The 23471-nt window shown below is 38.6% G+C and overlaps 1 protein-coding gene across 1 annotated transcript; it reads left to right on the forward strand.

The window, feature by feature from the left end:
* The first annotated feature begins 16553 nt into the window (after positions 1-16553).
* Positions 16554-17560, forward strand: LOC129841953 (uncharacterized). The gene has a single exon (XM_055910320.1). The coding sequence runs from the start codon at positions 16634-16636 to the stop codon at positions 17558-17560; it is 927 nt and encodes a 308-aa protein (XP_055766295.1). The 5' UTR covers positions 16554-16633.
* The last annotated feature ends 5911 nt before the right edge of the window (positions 17561-23471 follow it).

Raw genomic sequence — 23471 nt, forward strand, 5'->3', positions numbered from 1 at the left:
GTGTATTCATATAGTTGATGATATTGTTATGTGTATTCATATAGTTGATGATATTGTTATGTGTATTCATATAGTTGATGATATTGTTATGTGTATTCATATAGTTGATGATATTGTTATGTGTATTCGTATAGTTGATGATATTTTTGGTGGACAGTGTTATAATAGTCCTACTCTCCTTAAAATGTATTTGATATAAATTAGATGCGTGGGGTGAATTCGTTCTGTGCCCATCTGTGTGCCCCAGGGTGATCGCTCCTACACTATCTAGAATCTAAAAGGGTTCTCTGGCTGTCCCCATAGGAGAACCCTTTGTAGAACCCTTTTGGGTACTAGGTAGAACCCTTTTGGGTTCCATGAAGAACCCTTTCCACAGAGGGTTCTACATGGAAGCCAGAAGGGTTCTACCTGGAACCCAAAATAATCTCCTATGGGGACAGCCGGAGGACCCGTTTGGAACCCTTTATTCTAAGAGTGTACTGGATCATAGGCCTATAGACTTGTCTTCTCAAAACAGGTTTAAAACACAACAAGCAACAAACAAACATTTTCTCTTTCTAATCTACTGTTAATGATTTTCACTGAGGAAGGTTTGTTGTGTGAAAGAGACTAATAAATATTGTGGAGCCTAACAACAAGTTACACTTCCTCAAAACAGGTTGTGTGTATTCATTAGTTCCCACCGTAACAAAACGTTTGGCAACAGAAACCGTTTAGGTCACATTGTACAGCGTTTAGAGTAAACTGTTTATGTTTTATGCAACATTTTAAAACTGTTGTCTGTGGAGTAAACTAATGAATACAACCCAGGTTGAAGCCTACGACTCGGCTGTTGATACCTGCCTGATGCTGAAACCTGAACGCAGCCTGGGGGGTATATTACGATGCAAGCTTGATATACTGGTTTTCTAAAGTTAGCCAGCTTCATTTAGCTTCACGTTCCAGCTCAGGCCTCATCCATAAGAATATACAGAACAGAAAATATCTCAATGACTTGACATGTTCTGGTTGGTAATTCAGGCTACAAGAAGACAATCCTGACAATAATACTGGTTTGACCCTGTTTATACTGATACTGGGTTAACACAGTTTATACTGATACTGGGTTAACCCTATTTATACTGATACTGGGTTCACCCTGTTTATACTGATACTGGGTTAACACTGCTTATACTGGTACTGGGTTAACCCTGTTTATACTGATACTGGGTTAACCCTATTTATACTGATACTGGGTTAACCCTATTGATACTGATACTGGGTTAACCCTATTGATACTGATACTGGGTTAACCCTATTGATACTGATACTGGGTTAACCCTATTTATACTGATACTGGGTTAACCCTATTTATACTGATACTGGGTTAACCCTATTTATACTGATACTGGGTTAACCCTATTGATACTCTTACTGGGTTAACCCTATTGACATGGATACTGGGTTAACACTATTTATACTGATACTGGGTTAACCCTATTGATACTGATACTGGGTTAACCCTGTTTATACTGATACTGGGTTAACCCTATTGATACTGATACTGGGTTAACACTATTTATACTGATATTGGGTTAACACTATTGATACTGATACTGGGTTAACACTATTTATACTGATACTGGGTTAACACTATTTATACTGATACTGGGTTAACACTATTTATACTGACACTGGGTTAACACTATTGATACTGATACTGGGTTAACCCTGTTTATACTGATACTGGGTTAACCCCATTAATACTGATACTTGGTTAACACTATTTATACTGATACTGGGTTAACGCTATTTATACTGATACTGGGTTAACACTATTCATACTGATACTGGGTTAACCCTATTTATACTGATAATGGGTTAACCCGATTTATACTGATACTGGGTTAACCCTGTTTATACTGATACTGGGTTAACACTATTTATACTGATACTGGGTTAACCCTATTTATACTGATACTGGGTTAACCCTATTTATACTGATACTGGGTTAACCCTGTTTATACTGATACTGGGTTAACCCTGTTTATACTGATACTGGGTTAACAATATTTATACTGATACTGGGTTAACACTATTTATACTGATACTGGGTTAACCCAATTTATACTGATACTGGGTTAACCCTATTAATACTGATACTGGGTTAACCCTATTTATACTGATACTGGGTTAACACTATTTATACTGATACTGGGTTAACCCTGTTTATACTGATACTGGATTAACACTGTTTATACTGATACTGGGTTAACACTATTTATACTGATACTGGGTTAACCCTGTTTATACTGATACTGGGTTAACCCTATTAATACTGATACTGGGTTAACCCTAATTATACTGATACTGGGTTAACACTATTTATACTGATACTGGGTTAACCCTGTTTATACTGATACTGGGTTAACCCTATTAATACTGATACTGGGTTAACCCTATTTATACTGATACTGGGTTAACACTATTTATACTGATACTGGGTTAACACTGCTTATACTGGTACTGGGTTAACCCTGTTTATACTGATACTGGGTTAACCCTATTTATACTGATACTGGGTTAACCCTATTTATTCTGATACTGGGTTAACCCTATTTATACTGATACTGGGTTAACCCTATTGATACTGTTACTGGGTTAACCCTATTGACATGGATACTGGGTTAATACTATTTATACTGATACTGGGTTAACCCTGTTTATACTGATACTGGGTTAACCCTATTGATACTGATACTGGGTTAACACTATTTATACTGATATTGGGTTAACACTATTGATACTGATACTGGGTTAACCCTGTTTATACTGATACTGGGTTAACCCCATTAATACTGATACTTGGTTAACACTATTTATACTGATACTGGGATAACGCTATTTATACTGATACTGGGTTAACACTATTTATACTGATACTGGGTTAACCCTGTTTATACTGATACTGGGTTAACACTATTTATACTGATACTGGGTTAACCCTATTTATACTGATACTGGGTTAACCCTGTTTATACTGATACTGGGTTAACCCTGTTTATACTGATACTGGGTTAACAAAATTTATACTGATACTGGGTTAACACTATTTATACTGATACTGGGTTAACCCGATTTATACTGATACTGGGTTAACCCTGTTTATACTGATACTGGGTTAACCCTATTAATACTGATACTGGGTTAACCCTATTTATACTGGGTTAACCCTATTTATACTGATACTGGGTTAACCCTGTTTATACTGATACTGGGTTAACCCTATTTATACTGATACTGGGTTAACACTATTTATACTGATACTGGGTTAACACAGTTTATACTGCTACTGGGTTAACCCTGTTTATACTGATACTGGGTTAACACTATTTATACTGATACTGGGTTAACCCTATTTATACTGATACTCGTTAACCCTATTTATACTGATACTGGGTTAACCCTATTTATACTGATACTGGGTTAACCCTGTTTATACTGATACTGGGTTAACAATATTTATACTGATACTGGGTTAACACTATTTATACTCATACTGGGTTAACCCGATTTATACTGATACTGGGTTAACCCTGTTTATACTGATACTGGTTTAACCCTATTAATACTGATACTGGGTTAACCCTATTTATACTGATACTGGGTTAACACTATTTATACTGATACTGGGTTAACCCTGTTTATACTGATACTGGGTTAACACTGTTTATACTGATAATGGGTTAACACTATTTATACTGATACTGGGTTAACCCTGTTTATACTGATACTGGGTTAACCCTATTTATACTGATACTGGGTTAACACTATTTATACTGATACTGGGTTAACACTGCTTATACTGGTACTGGGTTAACCCTGTTTATACTGATACTGGGTTAACCCTATTTATACTGATACTGGGTTAACCCTATTGATATTGATACTGGGTTAACCCTATTGATACTGATACTGGGTTAACCCTATTTATACTGATACTGGGTTAACCCTATTTATACTGATACTGGGTTAACCCTATTTATACTGATACTGGGTTAACCCTATTGATACTGTTACTGGGTTAACCCTATTGACATGGATACTGGGTTAACACTATTTATACTGATACTGGGTTAACCCTGTTTATACTGATACTGGGTTAACCCTATTGATACTGTACTGGGTTAACACTATTTATACTGATACTGGGTTAACACTATTTATACTGATACTGGGTTAACACTATTTATACTGATACTGGGTTAACACTATTTATACTGATACTGGGTTAACAATATTTATACTGATACTGGGTTAACCCTATTTATACTGATACTGGGTTAACACTATTTATACTGATACTGGGTTAACCCTGTTTATACTGATACTGGATTAACACTGTTTATACTGATACTGGGTTAACCCTGTTTATACTGATACTGGGTTAACAATATTTATACTGATACTGGGTTAACACTATTTATACTGATACTGGGTTAACCCAATTTATACTGATACTGGGTTAACCCTATTAATACTGATACTGGGTTAACCCTATTTATACTGATACTGGGTTAACACTATTTATACTGATACTGGGTTAACCCTGTTTATACTGATACTGGATTAACACTGTTTATACTGATACTGGGTTAACACTATTTATACTGATACTGGGTTAACCCTGTTTATACTGATACTGGGTTAACCCTATTAATACTGATACTGGGTTAACCCTAATTATACTGATACTGGGTTAACACTATTTATACTGATACTGGGTTAACCCTGTTTATACTGATACTGGGTTAACCCTATTAATACTGATACTGGGTTAACCCTATTTTTACTGATACTGGGTTAACACTATTTATACTGATACTGGGTTAACACTGCTTATACTGGTACTGGGTTAACCCTGTTTATACTGATACTGGGTTAACCCTATTTATACTGATACTGGGTTAACCCTATTGATACTGATACTGGGTTAACCCTATTGATACTGATTCTGGGTTAACCTTTTTATACTGATACTGGGTTAACCCTATTTATACTGATACTGGGTTAACCCTATTTATACTGTTACTGGGTTAACCCTATTGACATGGATACTGGGTTAACACTATTTATACTGATACTGGGTTAACCCTGTTTATACTGATACTGGGTTAACCCTATTGATACTGATACTGGGTTAACACTATTTATACTGATATTGGGTTAACACTATTGATACTGATACTGGGTTAACCCTGTTTATACTGATACTGGGTTAACCCCATTAATACTGATACTTGGTTAACACTATTTATACTGATACTGGTATAACGCTATTTATACTGATACTGGGTTAACACTATTTATACTGATACTGGGCTAACTCCATTTATACTGATACTGGGTTAACCCTATTTATACTCATACTGGGTTAACCCTATTTATACTGATACTGGGTTAACCCTGTTTATACTGATACTGGGTTAACAATATTTATACTGATACTGGGTTAACACTATTTATACTGATACTGGGTTAACCCGATTTATACTGATACTGGGTTAACCCTGTTTATACTGATACTGGGTTAACCCTATTAATACTGATACTGGGTTAACCCTATTTATACTGGGTTAACCCTATTTATACTGATACTGGGTTAACCCTGTTTATACTGATACTGGGTTAACCCTATTTATACTGATACTGGGTTAACACTATTTATACTGATACTGGGTTAACACAGTTTATACTGCTACTGGGTTAACACAATTTATACTGATACTGGGTTAACACTATTTATACTGATACTGGGTTAACATTATTTATACTGATACTGGGTTAACCCTATTTATACTGATGCTGGGTTAACCCTATTGATACTGATACTGGGTTAACCCTATTGATACTGATGCTGGGTTAACCCTATTGATACTGATACTGGGTTAACCCTATTAATACTGATACTGGGTTAACCCTATTGATACTGATACTGGGTTAACACTATTTATACTGATATTGTGTTAACACTATTGATACTGATACTGGGTTAACACTATTTATACTGATACTGGGTTAACACTTTTTATACTGATACTGGGTTAACACTATTTATACTGATACTGGGTTAACACTATTGATACTGATACTGGGTTAACACTGTTTATACTGATACTGGGTTAACCCCATTAATACTGATACTTGGTTAACACTATTTATACTGATACTGGGTTAACGCTATTTATACTGATACTGGGTTAACACTATTCATACTGATACTGGGTTAACCCTATTTATACTGATACTGGGTTAACCCAATTTATACTGATACTGGGTTAACCCTGTTTATACTGATACTGGGTTAACACTATTTATACTGATACTGGGTTAACCCTGTTTATACTGATACTGGGTTAACAATATTTATACTGATACTGGGTTAACACTATTTATACTCATACTGGGTTAACCCGATTTATACTGATACTGGGTTAACCCTGTTTATACTGATACTGGTTTAACCCTGTTAATACTGATACTGGGTTAACCCTATTTATACTGATACTGGGTTAACACTATTTATACTGATACTGGGTTAACCCTGTTTATACTGATACTGGGTTAACACTGTTTATACTGATAATGGGTTAACACTATTTATACTGATACTGGGTTAACCCTGTTTATACTGATACTGGGTTAACCCTGTTTATACTGATACTGGGTTAACCCTATTAATACTGATACTGGGTTAACCCTATTTATACTGGGTTAACCCTATTTATACTGATACTGGGTTAACCCTGTTTATACTGATACTGGGTTAACCCTATTTATACTGATACTGGGTTAACACTATTTATACTGATACTGGGTTAACACAGTTTATACTGCTACTGGGTTAACCCTATTTATACTGATACTGGGTTAACACTATTTATACTGATACTGGGTTAACATTATTTATACTGATACTGGGTTAACCCTATTTATACTGATGCTGGGTTAACCCTATTGATACTGATACTGGGTTAACCCTATTGATACTGATGCTGGGTTAACCCTATTGATACTGATACTGGGTTAACCCTATTAATACTGATACTGGGTTAACCCTATTGATACTGATACTGGGTTAACACTATTTATACTGATATTGGGTTAACACTATTGATACTGGTACTGGGTTAACACTATTTATACTGATACTGGGTTAACACTTTTTATACTGATACTGGGTTAACACTATTTATACTGATACTGGGTTAACACTATTGATACTGATACTGGGTTAACACTGTTTATACTGATACTCGGTTAACCCCATTAATACTGATACTTGGTTAACACTATTTATACTGATACTGGGTTAACGCTATTTATACTGATACTGGGTTAACACTATTCATACTGATACTGGGTTAACCCTATTTATACTGATACTGGGTTAACCCAATTTATACTGATACTGGGTTAACCCTGTTTATACTGATACTGGGTTAACACTATTTATACTGATACTGGGTTAACCCTGTTTATACTGATACTGGGTTAACAATATTTATACTGATACTGGGTTAACACTATTTATACTCATACTGGGTTAACCCGATTTATACTGATACTGGGTTAACCCTGTTTATACTGATACTGGTTTAACCCTGTTAATACTGATACTGGGTTAACCCTATTTATACTGATACTGGGTTAACACTATTTATACTGATACTGGGTTAACCCTGTTTATACTGATACTGGGTTAACACTGTTTATACTGATAATGGGTTAACACTATTTATACTGATACTGGGTTAACCCTGTTTATACTGATCCTGGGTTAACCCTATTTATACTGATACTGGGTTAACACTATTTATACTGATACTGGGTTAACACTGCTTATACTGGTACTGGCTTAACCCTGTTTATACTGATACTGGGTTAACCCTATTTATACTGATACTGGGTTAACCCTATTGATATTGATACTGGGTTAACCCTATTGATACTGATACTGGGTTAACCCTATTGATACTGATACTGGGTTAACCCTATTTATACTGATACTGGGTTAACCCTATTTATACTGATACTGGGTTAACCCTATTTATACTGATACTGGGTTAACCCTATTGATACTGTTACTGGGTTAACCCTATTGACATGGATACTGGGTTAACCCTATTGATACTGATACTGGGTCAACCCTATTTATACTGATACTGGGTTAACACTATTTATACTGATACTGGGTTAACCCTGTTTATACTGATACTGGGTTAACCCTATTGATACTGATACTGGGTTAACAATATTTATACTGATACTGGGTTAACACTATTTATACTGATACTGGGTTAACACTATTTATACTGATACTGGGTTAACCCTGTTATACTGATACTGGGTTAACCCCATTAATACTGATACTTGGTTAACACTATTTATACTGATACTGGGTTAACGCTATTTATACTGATACTGGGTTAACACTATTCATACTGATACTGGGTTAACCCTATTTATACTGATACTGGGTTAACCCTATTTATACTGATACTGGGTTAACCCTGTTTATACTGATACTGGGTTAACCCTGTTTATACTGATACTGGGTTAACAATATTTATACTGATACTGGGTTAACACTATTTATACTGATACTGGGTTAACCCTATTAATACTGATACTGGGTTAACCCTTTTTATACTGATACTGGGTTAACACTATTTATACTGATACTGGGTTAACCCTGTTTATACTGATACTGGATTAACACTGTTTATACTGATACTGGGTTAACACTATTTATACTGATACTGGGTTAACCCTATTAATACTGATACTGGGTTAACCCTATTTATACTGATACTGGGTTAACACTATTTATACTGATACTGGGTTAACCCTGTTTGTACTGATACTGGGTTAACCCTATTAATACTGATACTGGGTTAACCCTATTTATACTGATACTGGGTTAACACTATTTATACTGATACTGGGTTAACACTGCTTATGCTGGTACTGGGTTAACCCTGTTTATACTGATACTGGGTTAACCCTATTTATACTGATACTGGGTTAACCCTATTGATACTGATACTGGGTTAACCCTATTGATACTGATACTGGGTTAACCCTATTTATACTGATACTGGGTTAACCCTATTTATACTGATACTGGGTTAACCCTATTTATACTGATACTGGGTTAACCCTATTTATACTGATACTGGGTTAACCCTATTGATACTGTTACTGGGTTAACCCTATTGACATGGATACTGGGTTAACACTATTTATACTGATACTGGGTTAACCCTGTTTATACTGATACTGGGTTAACCCTATTGATACTGATACTGGGTTAACACTATTTATACTGATATTGGGTTAACACTATTGATACTGATACTGGGTTAACACTATTTATACTGATACTGGGTTAACACTATTTATACTGATACTGGGTTAACACTATTGATACTGATACTGGGTTAACACTATTGATACTGATACTGGGTTAACCCTGTTTATACTGATACTGGGTTAACCCCATTAATACTGATACTTGGTTAACACTATTTATACTGATACTGGATTAACACTATTTATACTGATACTGGGTTAACCCTGTTTATACTGATACTGGGTTAACACTGTTTATACTGATACTGAGTTAACACTATTTATAAAGATACTGGGTTAACCCTGTTAATACTGATACTGGGTTAACCCTATTTATACTGATACTGGGTTAACCCTATTTATACTGATACTGGGTTAACACTATTTATACTGATACTGGGTTAACCCTGTTTATAATGATACTGGGTTAACCCTATTTATACTGATACTGTGTTAACCCTATTTATACTGATACTGGGTTACCCCTATTTATACTGATACTTGGTAAACACTATTTATACTGATACTGGGTTAACCCTATTTATACTGAACTGGGTTAACCCTATTTATACTGATACTGGGTTAACACTATTTATACTGATACTGGGTTAACCCTATTTATACTGATACTGGATTAACCCTATTTATACTGATACTGGGTTAACCCTATTTATACTGATACTGGGTTAACCCTTTTGATACTGTTACTGGGTTAACCCTATTGACATGGATACTGGGTTAACACTATTTATACTGATACTGGGTTAACCCTGTTTATACTGATACTGGGTTAACCCTATTGATACTGATACTGGGTTAACACTATTTATACTGATATTGGGTTAACACTATTGATACTGATACTGGGTTAACACTATTTATACTGATACTGGGTTAACCCTGTTTATACTGATACTGGGTTAACCCTATTTATACTGATACTGGGTTAACACTATTTATACTGATACTGGGTTAACACTATTTATACTGATACTGGGTTAACACTATTTATACTGATACTGGGTTAACACTGTTTATACTGATACTGGGTTAACACTATTTATACTGATACTGGGTTAACCCTGTTTATACTGATATTGGGTTAACCCTATTAATACTGATACTGGGTTAACCCTATTTTTACTGATACTGGGTTAACACTATTTATACTGATACTGGGTTAACCCTGTTTATACTGATACTGGGTTAACCCTATTGATACTGATACTGGGTTAACCCTATTTATACTGATACTGGGTTAACACTATTTATACTGATACTGGGTTAACACTATTTATACTGATACTGGGTTAACACTATTTATACTGATACTGGGTTAACACTGTTTATACTGATACTGGGTTAACACTATTTATACTGATACTGGGTTAACCCTGTTTATACTGATACTGGGTTAACCCTATTAATACTGATACTGGGTTAACCCTATTTTTACTGATACTGGGTTAACACTGTTTATACTGATACTGGGTTAACCCTGTTTATACTGATACTGGGTTAACCCTATTTATACTGATACTGGGTTAACCCTATTTTTACTGATACTGGGTTAACACTATTTATACTGATACTGGGTTAACCCTGTTTATACTGATACTGGGTTAACCCTATTGATACTGATACTGGGTTAACCCTATTTATACTGATACTGGGTTAACCCTATTGATACTGATACTTGGTTAACCCTGTTTATACTGATACTGGGTTAACCCCATTAATACTGATACTTGGTTAACACTATTTATACTGATACTGGGTTAACGCTATTTATACTGATACTGGGTTAACCCTGTTTATACTGATACTGGGTTAACCCCATTAATACTGATACTTGGTTAACACTATTTATACTGATACTGGATTAACACTATTTATACTGATACTGGGTTAACACTATTTATAAAGATACTGGGTTAACCCTATTTATACTGATACTGGGTTAACCCGAGTTATACTAATACTGGATTAACACTATTTATACTGATACTGGGTTAACCCTGTTTATACTGATACTGGGTTAACACTGTTTATACTGATACTTGGTTAACACTATTTATAAAGATACTGGGTTAACCCTGTTTATACTGATACTGGGTTAACCCTATTTATACTGATACTGGGTTAACCCTATTTATACTGATACTGGGTTAACCCTGTTTATACTGATACTGGGTTAACCCTATTTATACTGATACTGGGTTAACCCTATTTATACTGATACTGGGTTAACCCTATTTATACTGATACTGGGTTAACCCTATTTATACTGATACTGGGTTAACCCTTTTGATACTGTTACTGGGTTAACCCTATTGACATGGATACTGGGTTAACACTATTTATACTGATACTGGGTTAACCCTGTTTATACTGATACTGGGTTAATACTATTTATACTGATACTGGGTTAACCCTGTTTATACTGATACTGGGTTAACCCTATTTATACTGATACTGGGTTAACACTATTTATACTGATACTGGGTTAACACTATTTATACTGATACTGGGTTAACCCTGTTTATACTGATACTGGGTTAACCCTATTTATACTGATACTGGGTTAACACTATTTATACTGATACTGGGTTAACCCTATTTATACTGATACTGGGTTAACCCTATTTATACTGATACTGGGTTAACCCTATTTATACTGATACTGGGTTAACCCTATTTATACTGATACTGGGTTAACCCTTTTGATACTGTTACTGGGTTAACCCTATTGACATGGATACTGGGTTAACACTATTTATACTGATACTGGGTTAACCCTGTTTATACTGATACTGGGTTAATACTATTTATACTGATACTGGGTTAACCTTGTTTATACTGATACTGGGTTAACCCTATTTATACTGATACTGGGTTAACACTATTTATACTGATACTGGGTTAACACTATTTATACTGATACTGGGTTAACCCTGTTTATACTGATACTGGGTTAACCCTATTTATACTGATACTGGGCTAACACTATTTATACTGATACTGGGTTAACCCTGTTTATACTGATACTGGGTTAACCCTATTAATATTGATACTGGGTTAACCCTATTTATACTGATACTGGGTTAACCCTATTTATACTGATACTGGGTTAACCCTATTTATACTGATACTGGGTTAACCCTATTTATACTGATACTGGGTTAACCCTTTTGATACTGTTACTGGGTTAACCCTATTGACATGGATACTGGGTTAACACTATTTATACTGATACTGGGTTAACCCTGTTTATACTGATACTGGGTTAACACTATTTATACTGATACTGGGTTAACCCTGTTTATACTGATACTGGGTTAACCCTGTTTATACTGATACTGGGTTAACCCTATACCATTCACAATCAAAGTCCATGCTGATGTTGGCTTAGTTCTGTAGCTATTATCTGAACCATTCTGACACAGGACCGTCATCCTGGTGTACCCGGAACAGGAAGTTATATTCTTGTCTATGGCTTTATATAGTGGAGGGAGAGGGGTGTGTCTGAAAAGTTTATAACCCATACCTCTTCACAGGGGTGGGCCACTGTGAGCAGAGGAAAACTTATGAAAGTACAGATCTCTCATTTGGAAGCTAAAATTACATTTCACCTCTTCACAAATAATGTCATATTCAAACATTTCAATTAAACAACAATTCCATGTGAATCCGATACCTCTGACGTTTAGACTTTCCACAGTAGAGTTTATGTCATTCTATCATTGATGAGAATGTGTCAGAGGGCAACCGAACTGACATAATATACCTTAAGTACCACCGCATATGTTCAGTTGGTCGGATTACCAGAATATAGTTCATTTCCCCCCAACTTCTGATGTTCCCAGAATCTCTATGTTAACCAAGGGGTTTTCTTATGTCACATCAGTTATAGTAGGGAGAGGGAAAAAGGGGGAAAGAGGTATTTATGATTGTCATAAACCTACCCCCAACCCAACGTCATGACACATGCGTCCACATACTTTTGGTCATATAGTCTATATAACCTACAGTACAGTATGCAGAGTGCAACGATGACAGGGTGTGACTGTTTTAGTGACAGGGCAGAAATACTTAACCAAGCAAACGTATTAGACATTTAATTGTAAACTGGGTGGTTCCAGCCCTGAATGCTGATTGGTTGACAGCTGTGATATATCAGACCGTATACCACGGGTATGACAAAACATTTATTTTTACTGTTCTTTATTACATTGGTAACCAGTTTACCACCTCTGTTTACCACCTCTGTGATATATGACCAATATACCACAGCTAAGGGCTGTTCTAATTACGTTGGTAACCAGTTTACCACCTCTGTTAACCACCTCTGTGGTAAATGACCAATATACCACGGCTAAGGGCTGTTCTAATTACGTTGGTAACCAGTTTACCACCTCTGTTAACCACCTCTGTGGTAAATGACCAATATACCACGGCTAAGGGCTGTTCTAATTACGTTGGTAACCAGTTTACCACCTCTGTTTACCCCCTCTGTGGTATATGACCAATATACCACGGCTAAGGGATCTATCCAGGCACTCCGCATTGTCTTAGAACAGCGCTTAGCCGTGGTATATTGGCCATATACCACACCCCCTCGTGCCTTATTGGTTAAGTGAAGACAAGAGATACAGTTAGTATTTGCTAGGTCTTACTTCCTGAAACATATTCTCACGTTAAGTACCCTACTGCACACAATAAAGGAATCAAAACGCTGCTATAGAAACGCTTGTTTAGTTTGTGTTTTAGACATAGGCGGAAATCCCAGGGGGGACGGGGGGGACACGACCCCCCCATCCTGGGAAAAATATGATTTGTCCCCCCCAATATATCACTGTAAACATAACTATGTAATTTCAATAATATTAATAATACGCAATGAAAGCACTTGTGCTGATTATAGACACTTAATAGCGCGTTTTTAAGTTTCACAAGATTGCGACCCCCCCGCCCTTTGCCCCACAATGATTTGATCCACTGCCAGTTCTTTAGCTTGCAAGGTAATAGAGGGTTCGTATCTACTGTCCGAAAGGCACTCAATGTACGTAACTGACGTGAGGTAATCCAGTCAATCGCGCCATAGCAATGTATATATTTTTTTAATGTTGCAGGGTTCACACACTAGCTGAATTTGCAGAGCTAGCGCGCAAACTAAAGCAAACATTAACTATCAAGCTAGCTAGTACCTATTCCATTTATGTGGCGTCGTCAAAGATGGAATATTTGCTATCGTGAGTTTATTCCAAGATTAGCATGCAGCTGTAGTGCTTCAAAGTCCCCGTGATAAGGTTAGCGATAAACTGAAGTCCAAACTGAACAGAACTACACTCTCTTATACCATTGTCTTAAATATATAAATGGTCTCGTTGCAAAAGCAAAATTGTCGCTAGTGAATATTATTTTTTTTTTCCACCTTTAACCAGGTAGCAAAGATTATAGCAAACACCACAGAAACGGAATTGGTGCTCGCTAGCTTTGCAAATTCAGCTATTGTTGGAAGCCTGCCAATATGAAACAAACTAGGTTAAAATTTCAAAACGTTGCAGCATGTGTTGTGTAAATGTGTGTGTGTGCAGCTAGACCGGTCAGCCAGCCAGCCAGGTAGAAAAATGTCAGAAAAAAGACGGACATCAGAGTATTTTTCAGGACACCAAAACGCAAAGTAAGAACTCTAGTAGCCTAATATCTCAAAGACCAGTTGATAAAATGTTCATAAGAAAGAAGTGAAATGCTAATGGAATGTTTCACAATGATGTCATTAGGCAGACCAGGCAACAGATGGCACACAGACAGCAGAGCTGGGGACAGATAGGCAGGGACAGACTGGCAGGGACAGACTGTCAGAGACAGGGAGTCTCAGGTAAGTTTGTTGAGTCTTTGTTTGGCAACATTATGAAAGGTTCTCAATTTTTTTTACTTGTAAAATAGGGACATAATTGGAAAATGCCATGGATACCCCAGCTCTCAACTTAAACTGGTGACTAAACTAAGATTTGTTTAAGGCAATGGTATTGCTGTTGTGATTAATTGTGTAGTTTTGGGTACCGGTAGTTAGGAGTACAGCAAACACCTTATTTATTTTCTAGGAGACAGACTGAGTCAGTGAGGGTGGTGAAAGGGAAAGAGCCAAGGAGAGAGACTTCAGAGGACAGTGTCACAGCCACGGCAGGACCAGGTGTCACCCTTGTTGCCAGCAGCACCAGTATAGGGGACAGTGGCACAGCATCGTCCAGTTACCTCAGTGATGACACAGAACCATATCAGCCACACCCACAATTTATAGAACCGCAAACTCTTGCAAACAGAGTGTTGACGTTTCAAGAGAGAGGAACACTGCACTGATAAGGAACACTGCTATAACTATTATTATTAGTAGTATTATAATGATTTAAACAAGTTGGGACAACCCTTCAGTTAACTACTGTACCTAACAATTATCCAGTAGTAGTGATTATGGTCCCTCAATATACATTTAACATATTACAACATAGTCTATGTGTTACAGCACTACTTCTGGTGTCCCCTTCAGGAATTGCTCCTGAGAAAATGTCATGTAATTGTCCCCTCCAAGGTTGATATCAGATTTTCGCCCCTGGTTTTAGAATGATACATTTTAGTACATTTGTTTAGCTAATGGTTTGACTGAAAACGTTCCTAATTTAGTATTATTAATGTACCGTATAAAAGGAACACATTATACAGATGTCTTTTGATTATAAATATATTTAGTTGTAGAGATAATTACTTCCAGGAGTTGTGTTCAATAGATATTGTATCTTTGTCTAAAACACATTACAAATACTCAAATGATACAACTCATTACAATGGAATCTCTTTTTGAAAGTAATCTTATTTTGTTGTAATTTCATTTTCATGTTTTGTTTGCTATCCTGTATTGATTCTAGAATAATATCAAATAGAAATAAACCTTGTGAACTTATCCTGTCTCACCCTGTTGTAACACACAATTACATCTGCTATTATTCCATTGTAAGTTTGTGTTGTCTTTTGTCTTTGTAAATAAGCGATACAGCTTCAAAATGTTTACAACTATGATGTGGATCTTCAGGACGTTCACATCGTTGCATCCAGCTCCATCTAAACCTTTATATTAGAACATTTGTCATCACCTCGTAATGATTTTGTGCAAACAGTCTAGTTAAATAAAGAGATACAGGATTCATCTAATTGTCAACTTTCATATTTTCAGGGAAAGAAAATGCAGCGACAAAACAAAAGAGAAAAAACGGAGACCTATTTCCCTGGGGAGCATAAGAGTATAGAAACCTTGAAAATGGTGCCCGTACTACGTAGTGGACAATATATTTCAAAAGACATTCCACTGTACCCCAAAGCTGACAAAGCGGAATTTCACGTGGACAAAGTCTGTCATGTAACCACTCCAACAGGCCTGAGAGGAATCATGGCTTCGAGTGGATTTACAGCAGGGCAAGAAGGGGGTTTCACATGGTGGGCTCTTCACATTACAGAAGATGAAATTGAGGCAGCAGAGAATCGCTTCCTTGAAAAGGAACAGCTTTCCTTTGACCCAACAATGGGTGAAGAAAAAAGAAACAATCCATTCCTGAAGGAATTCACCACCTCCCCTGTCTTCCAAAAGGGATCTCGGTATGGGAACTTTAAGTTCACCTTCCCCTTGGAGGATCTCATGCAGATGTACAAAGAGAAGATCTGTGAGGGAGAGAAGCCTGTCCTGAGAGTCTATGAAACCGTGGTTTACAAGCAGGAGATCATGTATGTTGTGGTTGTCCACGGTGCAAAGGTGACAGAGTTTGATGAGTACCCACTTCTTGCTGATGAGGATGATGAGGCACTATGCATTTATAAAGATGGTAAAATTGTCTGGCGTGCAGAAGCAATATGTGAAACCCATACAAAGAGGCTGATCATCAACAGAGAGAACGGAACAGTTGAAACAGAAGAACTAGGACGTGATTATGAGTATTTCATGTGGGACCATGTGACCCTGGCATTCCATCTGCCAGTTGACCGCACCCTCGTAGTTGAGGGAGTATTAAAGGATAGACTCCATGCATGTGAGGGTATCACACCTTTTCTCCAGAATAAGTTGTTAACACTAGAGGAGGCAGAAGAAGAGGTCAATGCCATAAAGAAAGCTACATAGGGACAGTGCTAGTGACAGTGCTATATAGGGACAGTGCTATATAGGGACAGTGCTAGTGACAGTGCTATATAGGGACAGTGCTATATGGGGACAGTGCTATATAGGGACAGTGCTATATAGGGACAGTGCTATATAGGGACAGTGCTATATGGGGACAGTGCTATATAGGGACAGTGCTATATAGGGACAGTGCTATATAGGGACAGTGCTATATAGTGACAGTGCTATATAGGGACAGTGCTATATAGGGACAGTGCTATATAGGGACAGTGCTATATAGGGACAGTGCTATATAGGGACAGTGCTATATAGGGACAGTGCTATATAGGGACAGTGCTAGTGACAGTGCTATATAGGGACAGTGCTATATAGGGACAGTGCTATATGGGGACAGTGCTATATAGTGACAGTGCTATATAGGGACAGTGCTATATAGTGACAGTGCTATATAGGGACAGTGCTATATAGGGACAGTGCTATATGGGGACAGTGCTATATAGGGACAGTGCTATATAGGGACAGTGCTATATAGGGACAGTGCTAGTGACAGTGCTATATAGGGACAGTGCTAGTGACAGTGCTATATGGGGACAGTGCTAGTGACAGTGCTATATAGGGACAGTGCTATATAGGGACAGTGCTATATAGGGACAGTGCTATATGGGGACAGTGCTATATGGGGACAGTGCTATATAGGGACAGTGCTAGTGACAATACTACATAGGGACAGTGCTAGTGACAGTGCTATATGGGGACAGTGCTAGTGACAGTGCTATATAGGGACAGTGCTATATAGGGACAGTGCTATATAGTGACAGTGCTATATAGTGACAGTGCTATATAGGGACAGTGCTTGCGACAGTGCTATATAGGGACAGTGCTAGTGAAAATGCTATATGGGGACAGTTATAGGGACAGTTTTAGGGACAGTTTTAGGGACAGTTATAGGGACAGTTATAGGGACAGTTCTAGGGACAGTGCTAGGGACAGTTTTAGGGACAGTTTGAGGGACAGTTATAGGGACAGCGCTAGGGACAGTGCTAGGGACAGTTATAGGGACAGTTCTAGGGACAGTGCTATATAGGGACAGTTCTAGGGACAGTGCTAGGGACAGTTATAGGGACAGTGCTAGGGACAGTTCTAGGGACAGTTCTAGGGACAGTGCTAGGGACAGTTTTAGGGACAGTTTTAGGGACAGTTATAGGGACAGCACTAGGGACAGTGCTTTATAGGGACAGTTCTAGGGACAGTTCTAGAGACAGTGCTAGGGACAGTTCTAGGGACAGTTCCAGAGACAGTACTAGGGACAGTTCTAGGGACAGTGCTTTATAGGGACAGTTCTAGGGACAGTGCTAGGGACAGTTTTAGGGACAGTTTTAGGGACAGTTATAGGGACAGCACTAGGGACAGTGCTTTATAGAGACAGTTCTAGGGACAGTTCTAGAGACAGTGCTAGGGACAGTTCTAGGGACAGTTCCAGAGACAGTACTAGGGACAGTTCTAGGGACAGTGCTTTATAGGGACAGTTCTAGGGACAGTGCTATATAGGGACAGTGCTATATAGGGACTTCTAGGGACAGTTCTAGGGACAGTGCTAGTGCTGACTTAGTTCTCAGATAAAACTCTCTCTAGTCAGTTGAGAATGAGATGTGTATAAAGGGGCTCAATCACCCAACTCTGATAATGCTAGATAACTAAATGAACTGGCAAAACTGTGCTACATTATAAACATTGTAAAAATGTATTTCCTTTCTTGTTGTTTGCTGATGTCTACTATATCTAATAACATGCAGTGTATAAATATATGTGTTAATGAATTTACCATTCCATTCCATTACATATACTTTAGTCTTAAACTCTGTAATGATTTACATAGCAGAAGACTGGTCTTACTTTGGTTTCCCACCTTTTATGTTCATAACACTATAGTAAATAATACATAGAATGGAGCAAACTGGTCCAGTTATGATGAAACCCTCCTTTGTGTCGTATGTTAATGTTTAACGAAGTCAAATAAAACATGTTCATCACCCATTGACTATTTTAGATTGTTGTTTTACAGACATGACCATTTTTCCTGAACAGAAAAACAGATAAGTTGAAATGGTTATTGACATCTTCTTCACTGGGCAGAGAGGTGTAACCCTGTTTCAATGGTTATTGACATCTTCTTCACTGGGCAGAGAGGTGTAACCCTGTTTCAATGGTTATTGACATCTTCTTCACTGGACAGAGAGGTGTAACCCTGTTTCAATGGTTATTGACATCTTCTTCACTGGACAGAGAGGTGTAATCCTGTTTCAATGGTTATTGACATCTTCTTCACTGGACAGAGAGGTGTAACCCTGTTTCAATGGTTATTGACATCTTCTTCACTGGGCAGAGAGGTGTAACCCTGTTTCAATGGTTATTGACATCTTCTTCACTGGACAGAGAGGTGTAACCCTGTTTCAATGGTTATTGACACTTCTTCACTGGACAGAGAGGTGTAATCCTGTTTCAATGGTTATTGACATCTTCACTGGACAGAGAGGTGTAACCCTGTTTCAATGGTTATTGACATCTTCTTCACTGGACAGAGAGAGGTGGAAACATACATACATACAGATAAACACACGTGCGCCCTCCAATCACATCTGTGACCCTGTGCATGTGACCAATGAAGTGAAGCCAGGTCAGAAAGGAGTCCCATCAGCTGAGATGGAACCAATTAGATACGAGCACAATCACGCCTACCTTATTTGGTGGTCTATTTAAGCTGACCGGGTCTGTTCACTCATCCTGCTGCCGCTTGATACCACTGCTACTATGTGCTGGTTTCTTGCTCTACATTGATGCTCCTGCTACTATGTGCTGGTTTCTTGCTCTACATTGATGCTCCTGCTACTATGTGCTGGTTTCTTGCTCTACATTGATGCTCCTGCTACTATGTGCTGGTTTCTTGCTCTACATTGATGCTCCTGCTACTATGTGCTGGTTTCTTGCTCTGCATTGATGCTCCTGCTACTACGTGCTGGTTTCTTGCTCTGCATTGATGCTCCTGCTACTATGTACAGGTTTCTTGCTCTGCATTGATGCTCCGGCTACTATGTGCTGGTTTCTTGCTCCCACCACCACCCCAGCCTCTAACTGTTGGGTTCTGTGCTCCTGCCGGGGGATTTGGTAGAGTTTACTGCACTCACTGCTTGTAGGTAGTTGTATATAATGACACTTTCCTTGGGCAGTGAGCTACCCTGAAGGAGCAGAGACTATATCACAAGTACTTGCATTATTCCTTCTTTAATGAATGGTTAAACATGTTTCTATGTGCTGTTTCCTTTCTGAAATAAACTCTAAACTAAACTAAATCCAGTGGAAACCATCCAAGACAACTATAGTCAGTGACATTCAATAGAAGTTATGAGTCATGTGCTCACCGTTTTACAGCTGCTGTACCATGAAGCTGGGAATGTACTGGTACGCAGCACCTCAGAGGCCTTGCTTCAGGGCATGGTGGCAGTGTGTGGCATGTGACATCAGATTACATTACAGTCATGATTACAGCTTGATTATAAAGAGTATTCCTGCATGTTTAGAACTGTGCATACCGGGCCCTCTCTCTCCTAGACATCACTCCCAGCTTGTGTACTTCAACACCCCTGTCTGTACTTTCTGGAGAGGCTGGAGACCTAACAAATGGTTCATGTGGGTAGCAGGGAGGTCTGACCTACAGGGGGAGACCAGGGGAGAAAACATGACCAGGAGATGAGGACCAGAGAGGGACTGCTGGGAGAAAACAAGACCAGGAGATGAAGACCAGAGAGGGACTGCTGGGAGAAAACATGACCAGGAGATGAGGACCAGAGAGGGACTGCTGGGAGAAAACATGACCAGGAGATGAGGACCAGAGAGGGACTGATGGGAGAAAACATGACCCGGAGATGAGGACCAGAGAGGGACTGATGGGAGAAAACATGACCAGGAGATGAGGACCAGAGAGGGACTGATGGGAGAAAACATGACCAGGAGATGAGGACCAGAGAGGGACTGATGGGAGAAAACATGACTAGGAGATGAGGACCAGAGAGGGACTGATGGGAGAAAACATGACCAGGAGATGAGGACCAGAGAGGGACTGCTGGGAGAAAACAAGACCAGGAGATGAGGACCAGAGAGGGACTGATGGGAGAAAACATGACCAGGAGATGAGGACCAGAGAGGGACTGCTGGGAGAAAACAAGACCAGGAGATGAGGACCAGAGAGGGACTGCTGGGAGAAAACATGACCAGGAGATGAGGACCAGAGAGGGACTGCAGGACGACAGAATTGCTGGGGGTGGGTTCAAGAGACAGGGGTCCTACACTGGGTTGAGTCCTGAGGAAGAGAGGTTTATATGTAGGATGTTAATTTGATCACTCTTTAGTTGCTGAGAATTTTCCTGGAAATGCAGATGAGCTCTATGATTTACATACATTCACTAAACACACTAATACAATGTTATGTTAATGGATGATTTACATACATTCACTAAACACACTAATACAAGGTTATGTTAATGGATGGAGGACGGGTGGCTGAACACACTAATACAAGGTTATGTTAATGGGTGGAGGACGGGTGGCTGAACATTGGGGGTTGAGGTCAGAAATGATTGTTGGACAACTGCTGGAACGTTGCAGGAAGGCTCTGTCAGCAGAAGAGAGGATTCTGCTCAAGAGTTACTACAGAAAGACAAGATGAAGACGCTCCATTTCCCAGACTAAGGATTCCACCCAACATCCCAGAGTCAGACAGACTAAGGATTCCACCCAATATCCCAGAGTCAGACAGACTAAGGATTCCACCCAATATCCCAGAGTCAGACAGACTAAGGATTCCACCCAATATCCCAGAGTCAGACAGACTAAGGATTCCACCCAATATCCCAGAGTCAGACAGACTAAGGATTCCACCCAATATCCCAGAGTCAGACAGACTAAGGATTCCACCCAATATCCCAGAGTCAGACAGACTAAGGATTCCACCCAATATCCCAGAGTCAGACAGACTAAGGATTCCACCCAATATCCCAGAGTCAGACAGACTAAGGATTCCACCCAATATCCCAGAGTCAGACAGAAAGGCTTTATTAGTGGATGTGAGAGGGTTGGAAGAGGTGGGTTTGGATGAGGTGAATGGAAGGAGTTATATAGAGGGTTAGAAGAATAACTTCATGGGAGTCTTGTGGAAAGCCTGCATGTTGTTTTGTGTGGATTGAGTGACGTCTTCATCAACATTTGCAGAATATTCCTGTAATATTTTCACCTCTTGTCAGACGCCAACAGCCTAGTCGGCTGCAGACATTCATAAGGAGTTCAAGTAGTTTATTTGCCATTTGCAGGTATTAAAAGTAATACATACATTGTAATTCCTTGTTGGAGCTCTCTCACATATAGGACAGTACATACCAGAGGAGGCTGCTGAGGGGAGGACGGCTCATAATAATGTCTGGAACAGAGTGAATGAAATGGAACACATGGAAACCACGTGTTTGATACCATTCCACTTATTCCCCTCCAGCCATTACAAGCCTGTCCTCCCCAATTAAGGTCCCACCAACCTCCTGTGGTACAAACACAAACAGTAAAATATATCATAAAATCACACACAGTGTGTGTGTAAGTGTGTTTGTGTCAGTGTGTGTGTTTGTTTGTGTGTGTCTGTGTGTGTCCAGGGTGTGTCTGTGTGTGTGTGTCAAGTGTGTGTGTGTGCGTGTCAAGTGTGTGTGTGTGTGTGTGTCCTTTATCTTCCTCAGTGGGGAAAGAGAGAAATAAAGAAGTACATTTAAAGACGAACGTCGTCCTGAATAATTTCTGCTGACTAATCTCTCCCTCTATCTCTCCCTCTATTGCTCTCTCTCTCCCTCTCTCTCTTGCTCTCCCTCTCTCCCCT

Source organism: Salvelinus fontinalis, unplaced genomic scaffold, assembly GCF_029448725.1.
Source record: "Salvelinus fontinalis isolate EN_2023a unplaced genomic scaffold, ASM2944872v1 scaffold_0004, whole genome shotgun sequence".
Lineage (NCBI taxonomy): Eukaryota > Metazoa > Chordata > Actinopteri > Salmoniformes > Salmonidae > Salvelinus > Salvelinus fontinalis.